This window comes from Camelus bactrianus, chromosome 11 (genome assembly GCF_048773025.1).
Source record: "Camelus bactrianus isolate YW-2024 breed Bactrian camel chromosome 11, ASM4877302v1, whole genome shotgun sequence".
Classification (NCBI taxonomy): Eukaryota; Metazoa; Chordata; class Mammalia; order Artiodactyla; family Camelidae; genus Camelus; species Camelus bactrianus.
Genome location: NC_133549.1, coordinates 76,630,079 through 76,644,772, shown reverse-complemented (window position 1 = coordinate 76,644,772; position 14,694 = coordinate 76,630,079). Strand labels below are relative to the sequence as shown.

Here is a 14,694-nt window from a genome sequence, read left to right as displayed (position 1 = left end):
ACTAACATACCTTGAAAACAGAATGTGAAAGGAAACAATAATTTTACTTGAAAATATGAAAGACATCAAGAATACTTGTATGTGCATAAGAAATAAATATGTGATTCAGGCAGCTGCAAAAAACAAAAAGAGCTTTAACTAAAACTAGACCAAAAAATGAGAACTATATATTAAAAAAACAACAAAAACCACCTTCAAACACGAAAATGCATCTGCATTCTATAATTATATCTTTAAACATGAAAAGAGTAAAAAAGTTAATTTCATTTTTAGTATATTTCTTCAATGTGGTGATTGTATGTGAGAAGTACGTACTAACCACTTTAATTTTTATTGGTGGTCATATTTTAAAAACTGTTATTCATAATTATGAAAAAAGAATTTAATGATACAATGATTTTTTAAAAAGAATCCTGCACCATTACTAATACAAGGACAGATGATTATTCAACTGATACAACAAATTCAAATCAACGTACCACAGGGATATCACTTTAACTTAATAAAGTGGTAAAAGTTAAAGCAAATCTGATTAAAACCTGAGAGCAAAACTGCAGGTTTTAATACATTTATTATTAAATGTTTTCCTTGCTATTGCTTTATAATTTTTCTAATAAAAATTTTTTTGAAAACTTCAGCATGACTCCCTAGTCATCATACCTTGTATATTTGATCACCATCTTCTGGTTCCGGACTGGATGGCAATGAGAGTTGAACATCATGCAATGAACCACTTCCATCATGCTGTCAGAAGAAAAGGAAAACACAAGATTAATACAACTAACTGCAGACAGGCAGTTCAACCTGAATTCACTCCAGACCAACTGCTAGAGTGGCAAAAATCAAACAGGAAATAAGATTTTAGAAATCTCCTTTTCATCTCTATGCACTGGTAGAAGCAAAGTGGGAAAGGAAACCAGAGAACACAGGAAAGAATACTTTGTGGAAATAAGTAACGTATACCACATAAATGGATGACGCAGAAAGCCACTGAAAGTTTTAGAGTGAGAAAAGGAATACGGGAAATTTCCTGAAGAATTGTAAGATTATTTCACCTGTGAAAAATGCAAAATAAAAGTCAAATTAAATCTGCTTTTAGATGTGGTGTTTTGAGTATAAAGGAGTCAGAAACAATAATATTAAATAGCTTGAAAAAGCTTGATGACAAAAATTATTTGATTAAAGATACCAAACATATGAGTATATATAGTGAATGACTATATAAAGTTTGAGAACAGGCAAAACTAACTTATGATGCTAAAAATCAGAACAGTGGTTGATTCAGGGGAAAGGGGCTACTGATAGGAAGAAGCATCAGGGAACATATTAGGATACTGGAAACATGCTATGTCTTGTCTATATGGCAGTTACATGGATACATACAAATGAAAAGTACAAGCTTTACACAAGTAAGCTTTACACCTTAATTAAGCACTTTACTGGATGTATGCTATACCTCGATTAAAAAAAGTTGAAAAAATTAATTTCTTTGCCTTTAAACCCAACCAAAATAAAATGACAGGATAGTTATTAAGTCCCACCCATTGCTGAAATGGTTTAGAAATAACCAGCTAAAAATGGCATGTTCAACAATTCACAAACAATCTCAAGAAAGATGAACCAGTAAAGAATATGCCTGGGATAATGCTGACTGAGTCCCTGACCAAGGAAGTACAACTGTGGTTCAATACCTTATTCGTTCAGGCGGTACCTAGCTGCCCTAGGACACGCAGTGAATCTATAACCCTCCAGAAGCACTACCATAGCAACCTTCCTCAGACCTAGCTGTCCTGAAGGAAATCTCCCAGACCATGGACATGTCCTGCATTGAAACCAGAGTGCTAAAATAGGAGACATAAGTATGTAGACCATTTTCTTCTTTATTTACTGTACTGTATGCCTACAAAATCAGAATCTCTAGGGATGGGACCTAGAAATGAGTATTTTTAAAAGATGAAAAGGTAATAGTGATTGACAGTGAAATATAAACATTTGTCAAATTTCTAGCAGAGATAAATCACATTTTTATTGGTGATGCCATATGGACACTAAATATTTGACCTGAGAGAGAATGAAGCATATATGTTCAAAGGCATTTCTGACAAAAGTACAAAGATAATTCAATAGAGAAAGGATAGACTTTTCAACAAATGGTCCTAGAATATCCATACGCAATAAAATTAACTTTGTCCATACATCACACCATGTACAAAAATGCTCAAAACAGACTGTAGACCTAAATGTTAAACTTAAAACTATCAAAATTCTCCAAATAAACAGAGAAAATCTTTGTGACTTTGGGTTGAGCAAGGATTTCTTAGACATAACACCAAAAACATGATTCATTAAAAAAATAATAAATTTGACTTCAAGAGTAAAAATTCTGTTTCTTAAAAAACTATTAACAGAATGAAAAGAGATGCCATGGATTAGGAGAAAATATTCTGCAACAATTCAGATAAAATACTGAGCGTGGTGCCTAACTCCTAGAGAGCATTTACAAATTGGCTATTTTTTAACAATAACAACAACAAAAATAATGATAATGTGAAAGCCTAGGGTTTTGAACTGAGTTCATTAACTCACAATTGTAAACAGTTGCCCAAAAAGCTAATTCCATTTTTTCAATATTCATCTGTCTCATCATTTACATACCTGATAAAGGACTTGAATATAAAGAACTATGAAAAATCAATAATAAAACACATTTTTGTTAATAGGCAAAAGAACAGACACTTGACCAAAGAAGATATACAAATGGCAAATAAGCACATGAAAAGATGCTCAATGTCATTAGTCACTAGGCAAATGCAAATTAAAACCACAGTGACATACACCTATGGGAAGGGCATTTGAAAAATACTGACAGTACCAAGTTCAGACAAGGATGCAGAACAATCGGAACTTTCATTAATTGCTGGTGGGAATACAAAACCATATAACCACTTTGGAAAATAGTTAGCAATTTCTTAAAAAGAAAATACCATACAACCAGTAATTTCATCCCCAGGTATTTACCCAAGAGAAAAGAAAACATGCACACATGAAAATGTGTGCATTACTGTTTACAGTGGCTTTATTCATAATTGCCAAAAACTGGAAATAGACACAAATATCCTTCAATTGGTAAATGGATAAACAGACTATGGTAATATGCATACAGTGTAATACTACTCAGTAATAAACAGGAACTACTGATACATGTAATAAATAGCAGGAATGAATTTGAAATGCATTACAGTAAGTGAAAAAAGCTAGACTTCAAAGATGAAATATAGGATTCCATGTATGTGACAGTCTTGAAAAGGCAAAACTACAGAGACATAATAAAATAGATGTTGTGGTTGCCAGGTGCCAGCAGCAGACACAGGGAGTGATTTTAAAGGAAAACAAGAAGAAATTTTGGGATGCAATCATAATAGCTGCACAACCTCATGCATCTGTCAAAGCTCACAAAACTATATGACAAAAAAGGTGAATTTTACTAAATGTATTTTATACCTCAATAGAATTGTACTAGGTTAAATAGTGTCCCCCTAGAAATTCATGCTAACCTGGAACTTGTGACTATGACTTCATTTGGAAATAGGGTCTTTGCAGATGTAATCAGGTTGAGGTCACACTGGGTTAGGGTGGATCTAAATCTAACATGACTGGTGTCCTTATAAGACGACAGAAATTTGGACACTCGGGTCATGTGAAGCTGGGAGCAGAATGGAGCGATCCGTCTATAAACAAAGGAATGCCCAGGACTGCCAGCAACCCCAGAAGCTAGAGAGGGAAGGATGGTTCCTCTCTTAGAGCCTTCAGAGAACACATGGCCCTGATGACACCTTGACTTCAGATGTCTAGCCCCCAGAACTTCGAGAGAGTAAACTTCTGTTGTCATTTGCTGCCCAGTTTGTGGTACTTTGTGATGGCAGCCCTAGAAAACTAATACAAGACCTGACTAGCAAAACAATTAAAAGCAAACAAAAAGAGAGAAACACCAGACAAATCTCAACAATCACAAGGAAAATAAAGCTGACATAGCAATGTTATTATAACACAAGACGTTGTAATTAAGGTATAATTAAAGATGAAAAGTATTAATGAGGATAAAGAAAAGCTTTAATTAGTGATAGCGGGGAAAATCCAAGATTTGCCAATCATAGAGATTTATATACCTAATAAAATATCCTAAAGATACTATAAGACTAATATAATAGATAAACTGCTACCTAAAATATAGAGAATATATAACCTTCAAACAAACATAACAGTCACAAAAACTGGCCATGCTCTAAGCCAGCTGTTAACAAACTGTAGTCCACAGGACAAATCCAGTCAATTGCCTATTTTTATTACAATCCATGAGCTAACCGTGGTTTCTACATTTTTAAATGGTTACATTTTAAATGATTTTATTAACATCTACACAATAACCTCAATTTTGCCTCTTGCCTGAAAAGGCTAAAATATTAACTATGTGGCAAAAAAAAAAGTTTTCCAACACCTGCTTTAGGACACAAAGGAATTATCAATACATTCCAAAGAATTTATATCACATAGACATTATTCTTTATTATTAATGTATACTAAGAATAGAAATCAATTTAAAAATGAAAAGTCTCATATACCAAACCAGCACTTCTGAAAATCGAAAAAAAATTATTCTAAATAAAATAAATTTATAGTATAGCCCAAGACAATTAGGAATCATTAATGTTTAAGTTATCCCTATGCCTCAAAGGGAAAGAAAAAAGCCTTTCAATTTTTTTAACAGTCTAGTAGCCTAGATTCATGAGATCAAAGAAGGAAAAAGCTGTTATTTCCATCAAAGCACAAGAGCTTAAAGATCATGAATACAATCTCCAACTGAATCAATAAAACCAACTACCCTCCAAACAACTTTGACACTAAATAATGGTACTTCTCTCAATTAAACCTTGACTAAGATGAAAAGTGTTCAGGCCAAAACTAGGAACCATTTTCAGAAAAGCTTTAAGCATTAGAGGGGAGAAAATCATAGAACATAGATAAAAAATTCTCTTTTTAAAAACACTGACTAACAGCCATGCATTGGCAATGCTCATGCTTCACACTACACATACCAAGGGGCCAACATTTATTAACCAGTGCTGGGCACTGCTCTAAACATTCTACAAAAACATATTTAATAAATGCATAGATGCAAAAATAACACATAAAAACTATAAAACACCACTGCGCCAAAGTAAGCAATTCACAGCTGGCTGACTGTCCAAGTATTCTAGCTGCTTTAAAAAGTGAAGTGTCTTAGCAGTTTCTATGGGTTCTAGTTAGGATTTTTTGAACTCTGAACGCAATTAACCTTAAACTGATTAACTCTTGTGTCGTTAGCATTTTATTAAAGATTAAAAAAGATAGGTAAACCTTCCTCTGTTCTAAGAGCATTAGGGAACTATTGCCAGCAAACCATCTTCCACTTTTCTTCTTTGACAAAACATAAAGGTAAACTTTTGTTCAAATATTAAAACTCTTCACGTATTAACTTGTTGGGAAACCCTATAATAAACTCCATCTTACCCAGGTGGTTCTTCCATGAGTTTGTAAAAACTGGGATCTTCCTATGAGTTCCAGAGCAGTTGCAATGGACATGGATACTTGAAATGACTAACCAAAAAGTCTGGCAGCGTTGACCAATCTCTGTTGACAAGCATCATCAGTGATGTCAACAAAGCTGCCTTGTGTTTCAGATACGCTACAACACAATCACAAGAGGCATCCTAGGAAAGGGAGTAGAGGAAGGAGAGATTTTGTTCATTTTCTTTTCAAAAGTCACTTTCTCTTTAAAAGCAGAAGAATATGGATGAGCATCACATCACACAAACCTGAATGTGCACTGAGAATAATGTTTAAGTAATACTGTAATTTACCTATGGGATTTAAAATCTAATGAGTCAAGCTATGAAGGATTTTAAAAACATAAAGTTATAGAGTCTGATTTTCAAAGTGTTTCAGGAACGAGTTGACCCTCACAGATGGCTGGGTCAAAGACATTTTCAAAACAGAAAAATCTACCTTGCATTCAAATTGACTAGAACATTGTTATATATCAGTAGTTTATAATATGCTAAGCAAACATTATTTACAAATTTCTTTTGTTTAGACTTTTTAATTAAACCTAAGTGTTTAATTTGTACGTATCTGAGTCAGGAGATCCTTTTCTAAAGGTTTCTTTTGTTACTTAAATATTACTTGTAAATTTCTTCTGAATTTTCTGCATTAAAAAATATTTAACTCTTCAAACCACCTGAGTTTAATATAAAATAAGAAACTAAATAACTGCTTCTATGCTACCGAGTTTTTCTCAGCATTTATTTCGAAACCTTTCAGTGTCCAACTGATTTTAGTAGATACTTCAGCACATATTTCTGGGTTTTCCATTCTCTTCCACTGCTCTGTGTTTCTATTTGTATTGGAATTATATCTTACTCTAAGGGGTTTTCTCTCCTCTTTTTGTCTTTCTTAGTTTACACGAATCCTGCACTTAAGTGTTAACAATTTTGGAATCAGTTTGATGAATCCCCAAAACAAAACTGTTGTGATTACAGTTGAAATTGTGTTTCTATAAATAGTACTGGGAAGAACAACAGGTTCCAATCATACACTCAGATTGTATTTTATCTTTGCCCTTTTAAACACAACATCCTTCCCACCCACACACCCCACACCCCCACTGTGGGAGACAGGTCTCCCCCGTGCCTCTCATGTACTGAACTCTCTGGCAATGCCTTGGAAGGAAATGCTAAGGCATTTCCATGAGATCTGGTTTCAGGGGAATCAGCAACTCTGTTTAAGAGCTGAATGGATCCTAACAGTACAATGTGTCCCCGAGAAGTTCCCACCTGTGGCCTGGTCCATTCCTACACAGCTTGGATCTGGGGACTGATCCTGGGGAGCCTAGATGTCAAGTCAGTGTGACATGCCAACACATCATTCTTACAGTTATGTAATACTTGTATGTCCTCCTAGGACATAAGGTAGTTGTCTTGGTTACTACATTAGTATCCATGAATTAAGATAATTTTTATAATATTTAGCATTCCTATAGAACATAAGTATTTTCTTTAAACTTTTTATATAAAGTTTTGCAGGATTCTTTATAAAACATCACAAACATCTTTTAGTATATTTATTGATGGTTTAATGTTTGATTGATGTGGTGGTTATTTCATTATTTCCAATTTAAGTATTTCTTTACAATCTTTGGAGCCTTGAGTATTACACTATTTATCTACTAGAATAAAGGGTTTTTTTTTTGGCCATGTCCCACAAGGAATACATTTTACATCACAACCATGTACACATATACTTGACTATGTGTGCGTGTGTGTGCGCACGCACACACTTGCATATTTCTAAAAAGGATGATGCGTGGATGGTAGATGGACAGAGATACAGATCTCACACTAAAAACAAGTTTCACGAAATAATACCTGTCCTTATTACATGCGACGCCCCCTGATAGTTTCTAAACTATTCTACTTTACAAGGAAAAGCTTAGTTATGATGGACAAACTTCATTTCAAAACCCACCAGTTGTAATGTGTTGTTTTTAGAATGATGCACTAGGTACAGAACAAGAATTATGTTTCCTAACCACAATCTTTGATACCCAACAAGTGCTTAATAAAGTATACTGAAGGATGAAATAACAATTAAGTGAACATTAAAGTAAACGGAATTAGCTCTTTGGGCAGCTACATAAAATTATAAGCAATGTAAGCAATTGAAAACCCTTGACCTTCACATTTTTATCATTGTTGATGTTGCTATTATTGTCCGTAATACAACAGCTAACATTTTAATTGCTTTCTATGCGTCAGACACAATACTTAGCACTTTATCTGAGTTTCCTCATGCTTTCTTTACAAAAGTCCTGAGATAAGAGCTATTATAATCTGTGTTTCTTTTATGAGGAAATCTAGGCCTAGGAAGTTCAAGTAATTTACCCAAGATCACAAAATAAACAAGTGGAAGAATTGGCCTATACTCAAATGTCAATTTATTGAATACATCTATACTTATTAACTTTCATCATTAATCTAGAGGTTCAACATTATCCCAGTCATCCCACAACTAAAAACAACTCAAATGTCTATCAACAGGTTAACAGATAAAAATAAAATTGTGGTACATACATGTACAATGGTATGTTATTCAACAATAAGAAGGAATGCACTGAAACTCACAAAGCACAGATGAGTATCAAGGCCATTACAGTGAGTGAAAAAAACTGGAAACAAAAAGAACAGACATTGGATGATCTACAAAGAGACAAAACTTTTGGATGAAATTCTAGAAAATACAAAATTTAGTAACAGCAGAGAAGGGGCTGCCTGGGCCAGGTTTGAGAGAAGACTGACTGCAGAGAGACGTGAGAGAATTCTAGCAGCAACAGAAATGTTCCATACCTTGATTGTGGTGCTGGTGGTGGTTACACAACTGTATATATTCGTCAAAACTCAAACTACATACTTAAAATGGGTACACTTTCTTCGAATGGAAATGCTACCTTGATAAAGTCAGTAACATTTTTTAAAGTTTGCTTCTTCTTCCTCCTCATTTTCCTTTCCTTTCCTGAGCCATTAGTTGAGACAGAAAAAGACCGGTCTGCACCCAAAAGGACAACCTAGCATAGGGTTTCAGAGTCTAAGTAGGTTAAGAAACATGTCCCTGCAGGGTACAGCTTACCAAGGCATGTCAGGGCCCAAAGGAGTGAAAAAGGGATCCACAGAGGGCATAGGAGACCATTTTGGTACGAGAGTCAAGCCTGAATAGAATGAGGAGGGCACGTGCACAGGTGCAGCTGGTGTGGGCTGTCAAGAGTCTAAGCAGAGTGAGGTGGGCATTCTTACATGGGATGGCCTGCAGAGGCTACCAGAGCTCAAGCAGCATGAAGAGGACATCTATGCAGGAAAAAGGCCTGGTGCCAGGTGTCAGACCCAAGTAGGGATAGGAGGGCGCCCACGTGTAGGCATCAACTGACAAGTGGTGTCAAGCCCAAGCAGAGTGAGGACGCATTCACAGAGATGGTGCGGGGTGTCAGAGCCCGAGCAGGGTGAGGAAGGGCAGCCAGGCATGGGGTTCAGAATCTCAGTGGGGTGAAGAGGGCAAGTGCACATGACAGGGGGTGACAGTGGTGGTGAGAATCTATTTGCAGTCAGGAGAACTGGTCAAAAGAATAAATATATTAAAGTCGTCAAAGTTAAGAGAAAACTGAGAAAGTACTTTAGTTCGAAGAAATCTAAAGAAACATGACAATTAAAAGCAATGCGTGATTCTGCACTGGATCTTTCTGCTGTAAAGGACATTGTCAGGACAACAGGCAAAACCTGAACAGGCTCTGAGGATTAAATGATAGTAATGTATCAATGTTGATTTTCTGATCTTGAAATGCAGAATAAAGCCACAATTAAATATCACTAGATTCCCACCACATGACAAATTAAGATGGGGAATATCAAGTGTTGCACAGATGTAGAAGAATGGGGGGGGGGGGGGCAAAAACCATCTACTACTTGAAGGGAGTGAAACAGATTGAACAGTTTTGGAAAATAATTAGGTGTTTCCAGAGTAGAGTATTTCTATGTGTCATGATTCAGAATTCCACTCCTAGTTAGTTACTCCAGAAGAATTTTCACACATGTATACCAGGAAGACTTCTTATCAATATTGTTTGTCATAGAAAAAAAAAAAGTGGAAAGAAACAGAATGGACACTAAGAGTAAAATGGACAAAGAAACTGTTCATGGAATAGGATAGTATAAAAATGAAAATTAAGAACAGAAATAAACATAAATACAAAAAGAACCTTAAAGAAAATGCTGAAAACAAGTCACAGAGGAACACAGAATAATTTCATTTATATAAAGTTCTAAAAGAGGCAAAACTAGTATTCATAGGATATAAACATAGATGATTAAAAATTAACAGAAAAACAAGGGAAATACTAGATTCTGGAAAGGGAAGGGACTGCAGTCAGGAAGGATCACACACAGAGCTTCTTAATGTCTCATTTCTTAACCTGGGTGGTGAGCGCAAACCTGTTTCACATTGTTCCTTAATGTGTACCCATATATTGTATATGCTCTTTTTATGTATATTTCATAAAATTTTTTCCCCTGAAATGATGAGAAAAGTCTGGGGATAGAGAAGCATGAGTTCCCTAACTTTTCTGTGGTTCTCTGCCATCAAGTGGTAATCATTCCCCCAGGATGCTGCTGCTGTAAATACTCCATCCACCTACCACTGCACCCCTGCACCATCAATCCCTTCACACACACACACACACATACACACACGCACACAGAAAGACATAGAGACAGGAACAGGAAGGAGAATTATGTGAAGGAAAAATTATTGGTTTTATTCTCAACACTGAAGGTGAGAGGAAATAACAAAATATTTGTATACCGAACTTGACAGTTCATAAAACACTATTACATACTTCTTTATTTTTATCCCACCATACAGGTAGACAGAGAACGAATCACTGGGATTCTGCAATCCCAAAGAAAAATGTCAGAAAGAGATATCATGTTCTTCTCATTACTCCACCTTACATTTTTCATTTCTTACTCCGAGGTCAAAACAGATGCGGAATGTGATAACATGACAAAAGCAAACGGAAAATAACGAAACAAGAGGGAAAAAAAATGGATGAGCATAACCACTTTGGAAAACCATTTTACAGTATGTACTAAAGCTGAGTCCGCTATCGGTATGTACCCAACAAAAAATGCACACATATGTTCGCCAAAAGACATATACCAAAATACTGTAGCAGCACTATTCATAATAATCAAAAACTGGAAAACTGCTTAAGTGCCTATCAACTGTGGAACAAATGAAATAAGTTGTGGTATATTCACATCATGTAATACTCCACAGCAATAAAAACAAATGCAAAAAAATGAATGATTTGCAAATATAACGTTGAGCAAAAGAAACCAGATACAAAAAAAGGAATATAATATATTCCCTTCATTTATGTAAAGTTCAAACACAGGCAAACTCATCTATGTTTTCAGAAATCTGGTAGTCACCACTAGAAATGTGGGTAGTGACTGGAAAGAGTTTCCATTCTGGGGTCCTGGTATTGTTCCTTTTCTTGCTGGGTGGTGGTCCCAGGGGTATTTTCAGTTTGTGAAAACTGACTGAGATAGACATTTATAAATTGCACCCTTCTCTATATGCATATTATGCTTCAAGTGTTTGAAACAGGAAGTACAAAATTAAAGTGAGGAGACAAGACACCACTAAACAATTTTATCTTCTGTATGTGCACATCTCTTCAGATCAGGATCAAAAATTCTAATTTAAAATCCTCCTCTAAATTAGTAATAAAATATAAGAAGTATTACGCCAAAATATTTCAAAAGGTTTGGGTTTTAAATACCTTCTGCATTAGTATGCAACCAGGTAACTTCAAGAAACACAACTAAATCTGGGAGTCTCAGTTTTTTGACCATTAAAATAGAATCACTCTTGTCCTCCCCATCCCACAGTGTTACTGAGATAAAGAAAAATTAGGTTCACGAAAGCACTGCTTCACTCTCTCCTCTTTGTGTTGTACCCAGGGTACCTCCTGATTTGACACTGTGTACAGCACGTCTGGAAGTCCATACAGACTGGGGTAAAAAGTCCTGGTCTTACCACTAACTAAGCTCTCTGAGCCTCAACTTCTTTAATCAGGAGATGAAGCCAAATCACCCACCTTCCAAGAACTAGAGATAATGTGTATTACAGAACCTAGAATGCCCACTTGAAATGTATGACCACTATCTAAAAGTTTTACATACACAACTCTGTAAGACATATGCATGAAAGAGAACAATTTTTAACTTTAGACTAAAATGTGGCTGTCTTTAACAGCCTCCTAAATTTTATGACTTAAGTCATTCCCTCTGCTATTCATTTCCCACAGAGCCCTTCAAGCAATATTTTAAAAATACTGATTTGGCCAACCTGGCCATGTCACCCATCCAGCTTACTACAATCTACAGAATAATGACCTCAGAAGCAAAATGTCCAGCCGCCTCTGCAAATAACTACTCTCTTTTTGGAAAACAGCTCTTGTTCTGCTCTGGTTCTCAGTAGTGACTAAATGTTTAACCTTGAGACACCAAGTTACCTTGCTACCTGAACTGCCCATCATGAACTGATGTTACGTGACACACGGAGCCATAAAGTTGGGTGTACATAACAACATTCCATCATCAAATGGAAGTGGTATATATGTGATCGGGCCCAAGCAGACCCTGACAATACACGTAAGTTACATGAAGAAGTGGCCCAAATGCCCAGAGTCCCCACTCCTGCTCCAAGGCCTTTTCCCTCTCAGCCTGCATTACGGCCTCTGAGGAACTCCCTATAATCAGCTGACAGAGGAAGAGAAGACTCTGGTCTGGTTTACAGATGGTTCTAGACAACACCTGAAAGTGGCCAGCTGCAGCACTACAGTCCCTTTCTGGGACATCCCAGAGGGACAGTGGCAAAGACAAATCCTCCCCGTGGGTAACTTCAAGTGGTACATACAGTTGTTCACTTTGCTTAGACGGAAAAATGGTGCAATTATATACCAATTCATAGGCTGTGACCAATGATTTGCCTCGATGGTCAGGGAGTGGGAAGGAACCTGAGTGAAAAATTGGTGACAAGGAAATTTGGGGAAGATGTATGTGGACAGACCTCTCTGAATGGGCAAATAATATGAAGATATTTGTCTTGTGTGAATGAGGATTTTAATAATCAAGTAGATAGGATGACCCATTGTGTAGACACCAGTCAGCCTCTTTCCCAGCCACCCCTATTATCACCTGATAGGCTTGTGAATAAAATGGCCATGGTGGCAGGGATGGAGGTTATACATGGACTCAGCAACATGGCCATCCTGGCTACAGCCACTGCTTAGTGCCTTACCTGCCAGCAGCAGAGATCAACACTGAGTCCCTGATATGGCACCATTCTCTGAGTGATCGGCCAGCTAGTGTTTTATCCTTACTGGAACAGACATTTACTCTGGATATGATTTGCTTCCCTGCTCACAAAGCTTCTGCCAAAACTATCATCCATGGGGACTTAGAGAATGCCTCTCCAGTGTGGGTGTGTCTTATCCAATCTGCTGAAGGCTTGAATAGAAGAAAAGGTGGAGTAAGGGAGAATTCACATTCTCTCTGTCTGTCTTTGATTTAGCACATTGGTCTTCTGCTTTTGGACTCTGAACTTACATCATTGGCTCTCCTGGTTAGTGGGCCTTCAGAATCAGACTAGAAACTCTATCAGCCCTCCTGAGTTTCCAGATTACCAACTGCAGATCTTGGAATTTCTCAGCCTCTGTAATCATGTGAGCCAATTCCTTACAATAAATCTCTTCATAAGTATATATATATATATGTATGTGTGTGTGTGTGTGTGTGTGTGTGTGTAGACAGATAAAAATTGATTCTTTTTTCTCTGGAGAACCCATACTAATACAAAGGCAATTCCTCCAAACTGGTACTGGACACTAAGGGGAAGTCTACAAAATGCACAGGTGGTTACTCATTTGTCAAGCAGGGCCTCTTGATCAGGTCCTGGAGGTCAGGAAAACAAAGACAGAAATGAGAGTCCACTGGATTGATGGAAAACCAGTAACTAAGGCAAGTAAGGTACATGCAAAATTATTTGATTAAAATCAATCTAACATACATTTAACGAGTCCTAAGTAATAAAAATTTCATATATTTATATGTAAAGTTCTCAGAAGCACTATAAAATTCTATTGTTTCCAATAAGAATCAGGTTAAAGAAATCATTTTTATTCTATTTTTATTTTCATTAATCATTTTCTTTAGTATTCGTATATAAATTTAATTCAACCTTATAAGGGAAATAGCCAATTAAACTTGGCTAAAAATAATCAAGGAAAAGAATTCCATGGGAGTTTAAGGAACATTGCCTTAGGGTAAACCACTTACAGAACACCAAAGTAAGAGAACAAAAGAGATTATACAATTATCTCTTTCTAAGTGGACATTCTTCTTTCTGAGCTAGTATTCAATTAAATCTTGAAGGGCTTCATGTTTACTGAAATTAAGGGTGACTCCTCCCTATAATAGCAATCTCTCATGAGATGTCCGGAGCAAACAGCGGTTGCCAGTGTTTATTTAAGTTCTTATGTTTGCAAATGAATGCAAAACCCCACCTCTCTACTGGCAAATCCAGCAAACAACAACAATATGCCAGGGTTAAATCAAATTGGAGCTGTGACACACTGAAGTTTCATAAGGAAGCGGTCACACAACTCAAGTACTGTTTAAATACTTTTCTGTATCTTTAAAAAGTAAAGGGCTTTTGATTAGAAATATTTTTACTTTTCTTTTAAACTGATACTAAAATGAGAATAAAGAAAATTTTAAAACACAAACTATAATGATAAGGAGAACTGGAGAGGTGACACAGCAGACAGAAGCTTTAGCAAGTAATTGAGCAGACTGGAGGAAGACACAACTACAGTAGGTGTTCTTGAGGAATATGAACAGAAGGAGAACCGATCTGCCCTGCAAAACTCCAGCGGGTCAAAATGCTAGATATAGAGAAAGCTAAGTATATGACTCATTAGAGTTAAAAATACAGTAATTAATTGCAAGTCAGCATAAGGCAAAAATGTAGTAAGAATGTAGTATC

At 36.2% G+C, this 14,694-nt stretch overlaps 1 protein-coding gene across 5 annotated transcripts in view; it reads right to left on the bottom strand.

Moving 5' to 3' along the window:
• Positions 1–14,694, bottom strand: part of CCSER2 (coiled-coil serine rich protein 2) — a 121,648-nt gene that overhangs the window by 32,797 nt on the left and 74,157 nt on the right. For all 5 annotated transcript variants that reach the window (XM_074374322.1, XM_074374323.1, XM_074374321.1 and 2 more), the window contains one exon: positions 661–744. In XM_074374322.1, coding sequence (XP_074230423.1) covers positions 661–744 — 84 coding nt within the window. The remainder of the gene's footprint in view (positions 1–660; positions 745–14,694) is intronic.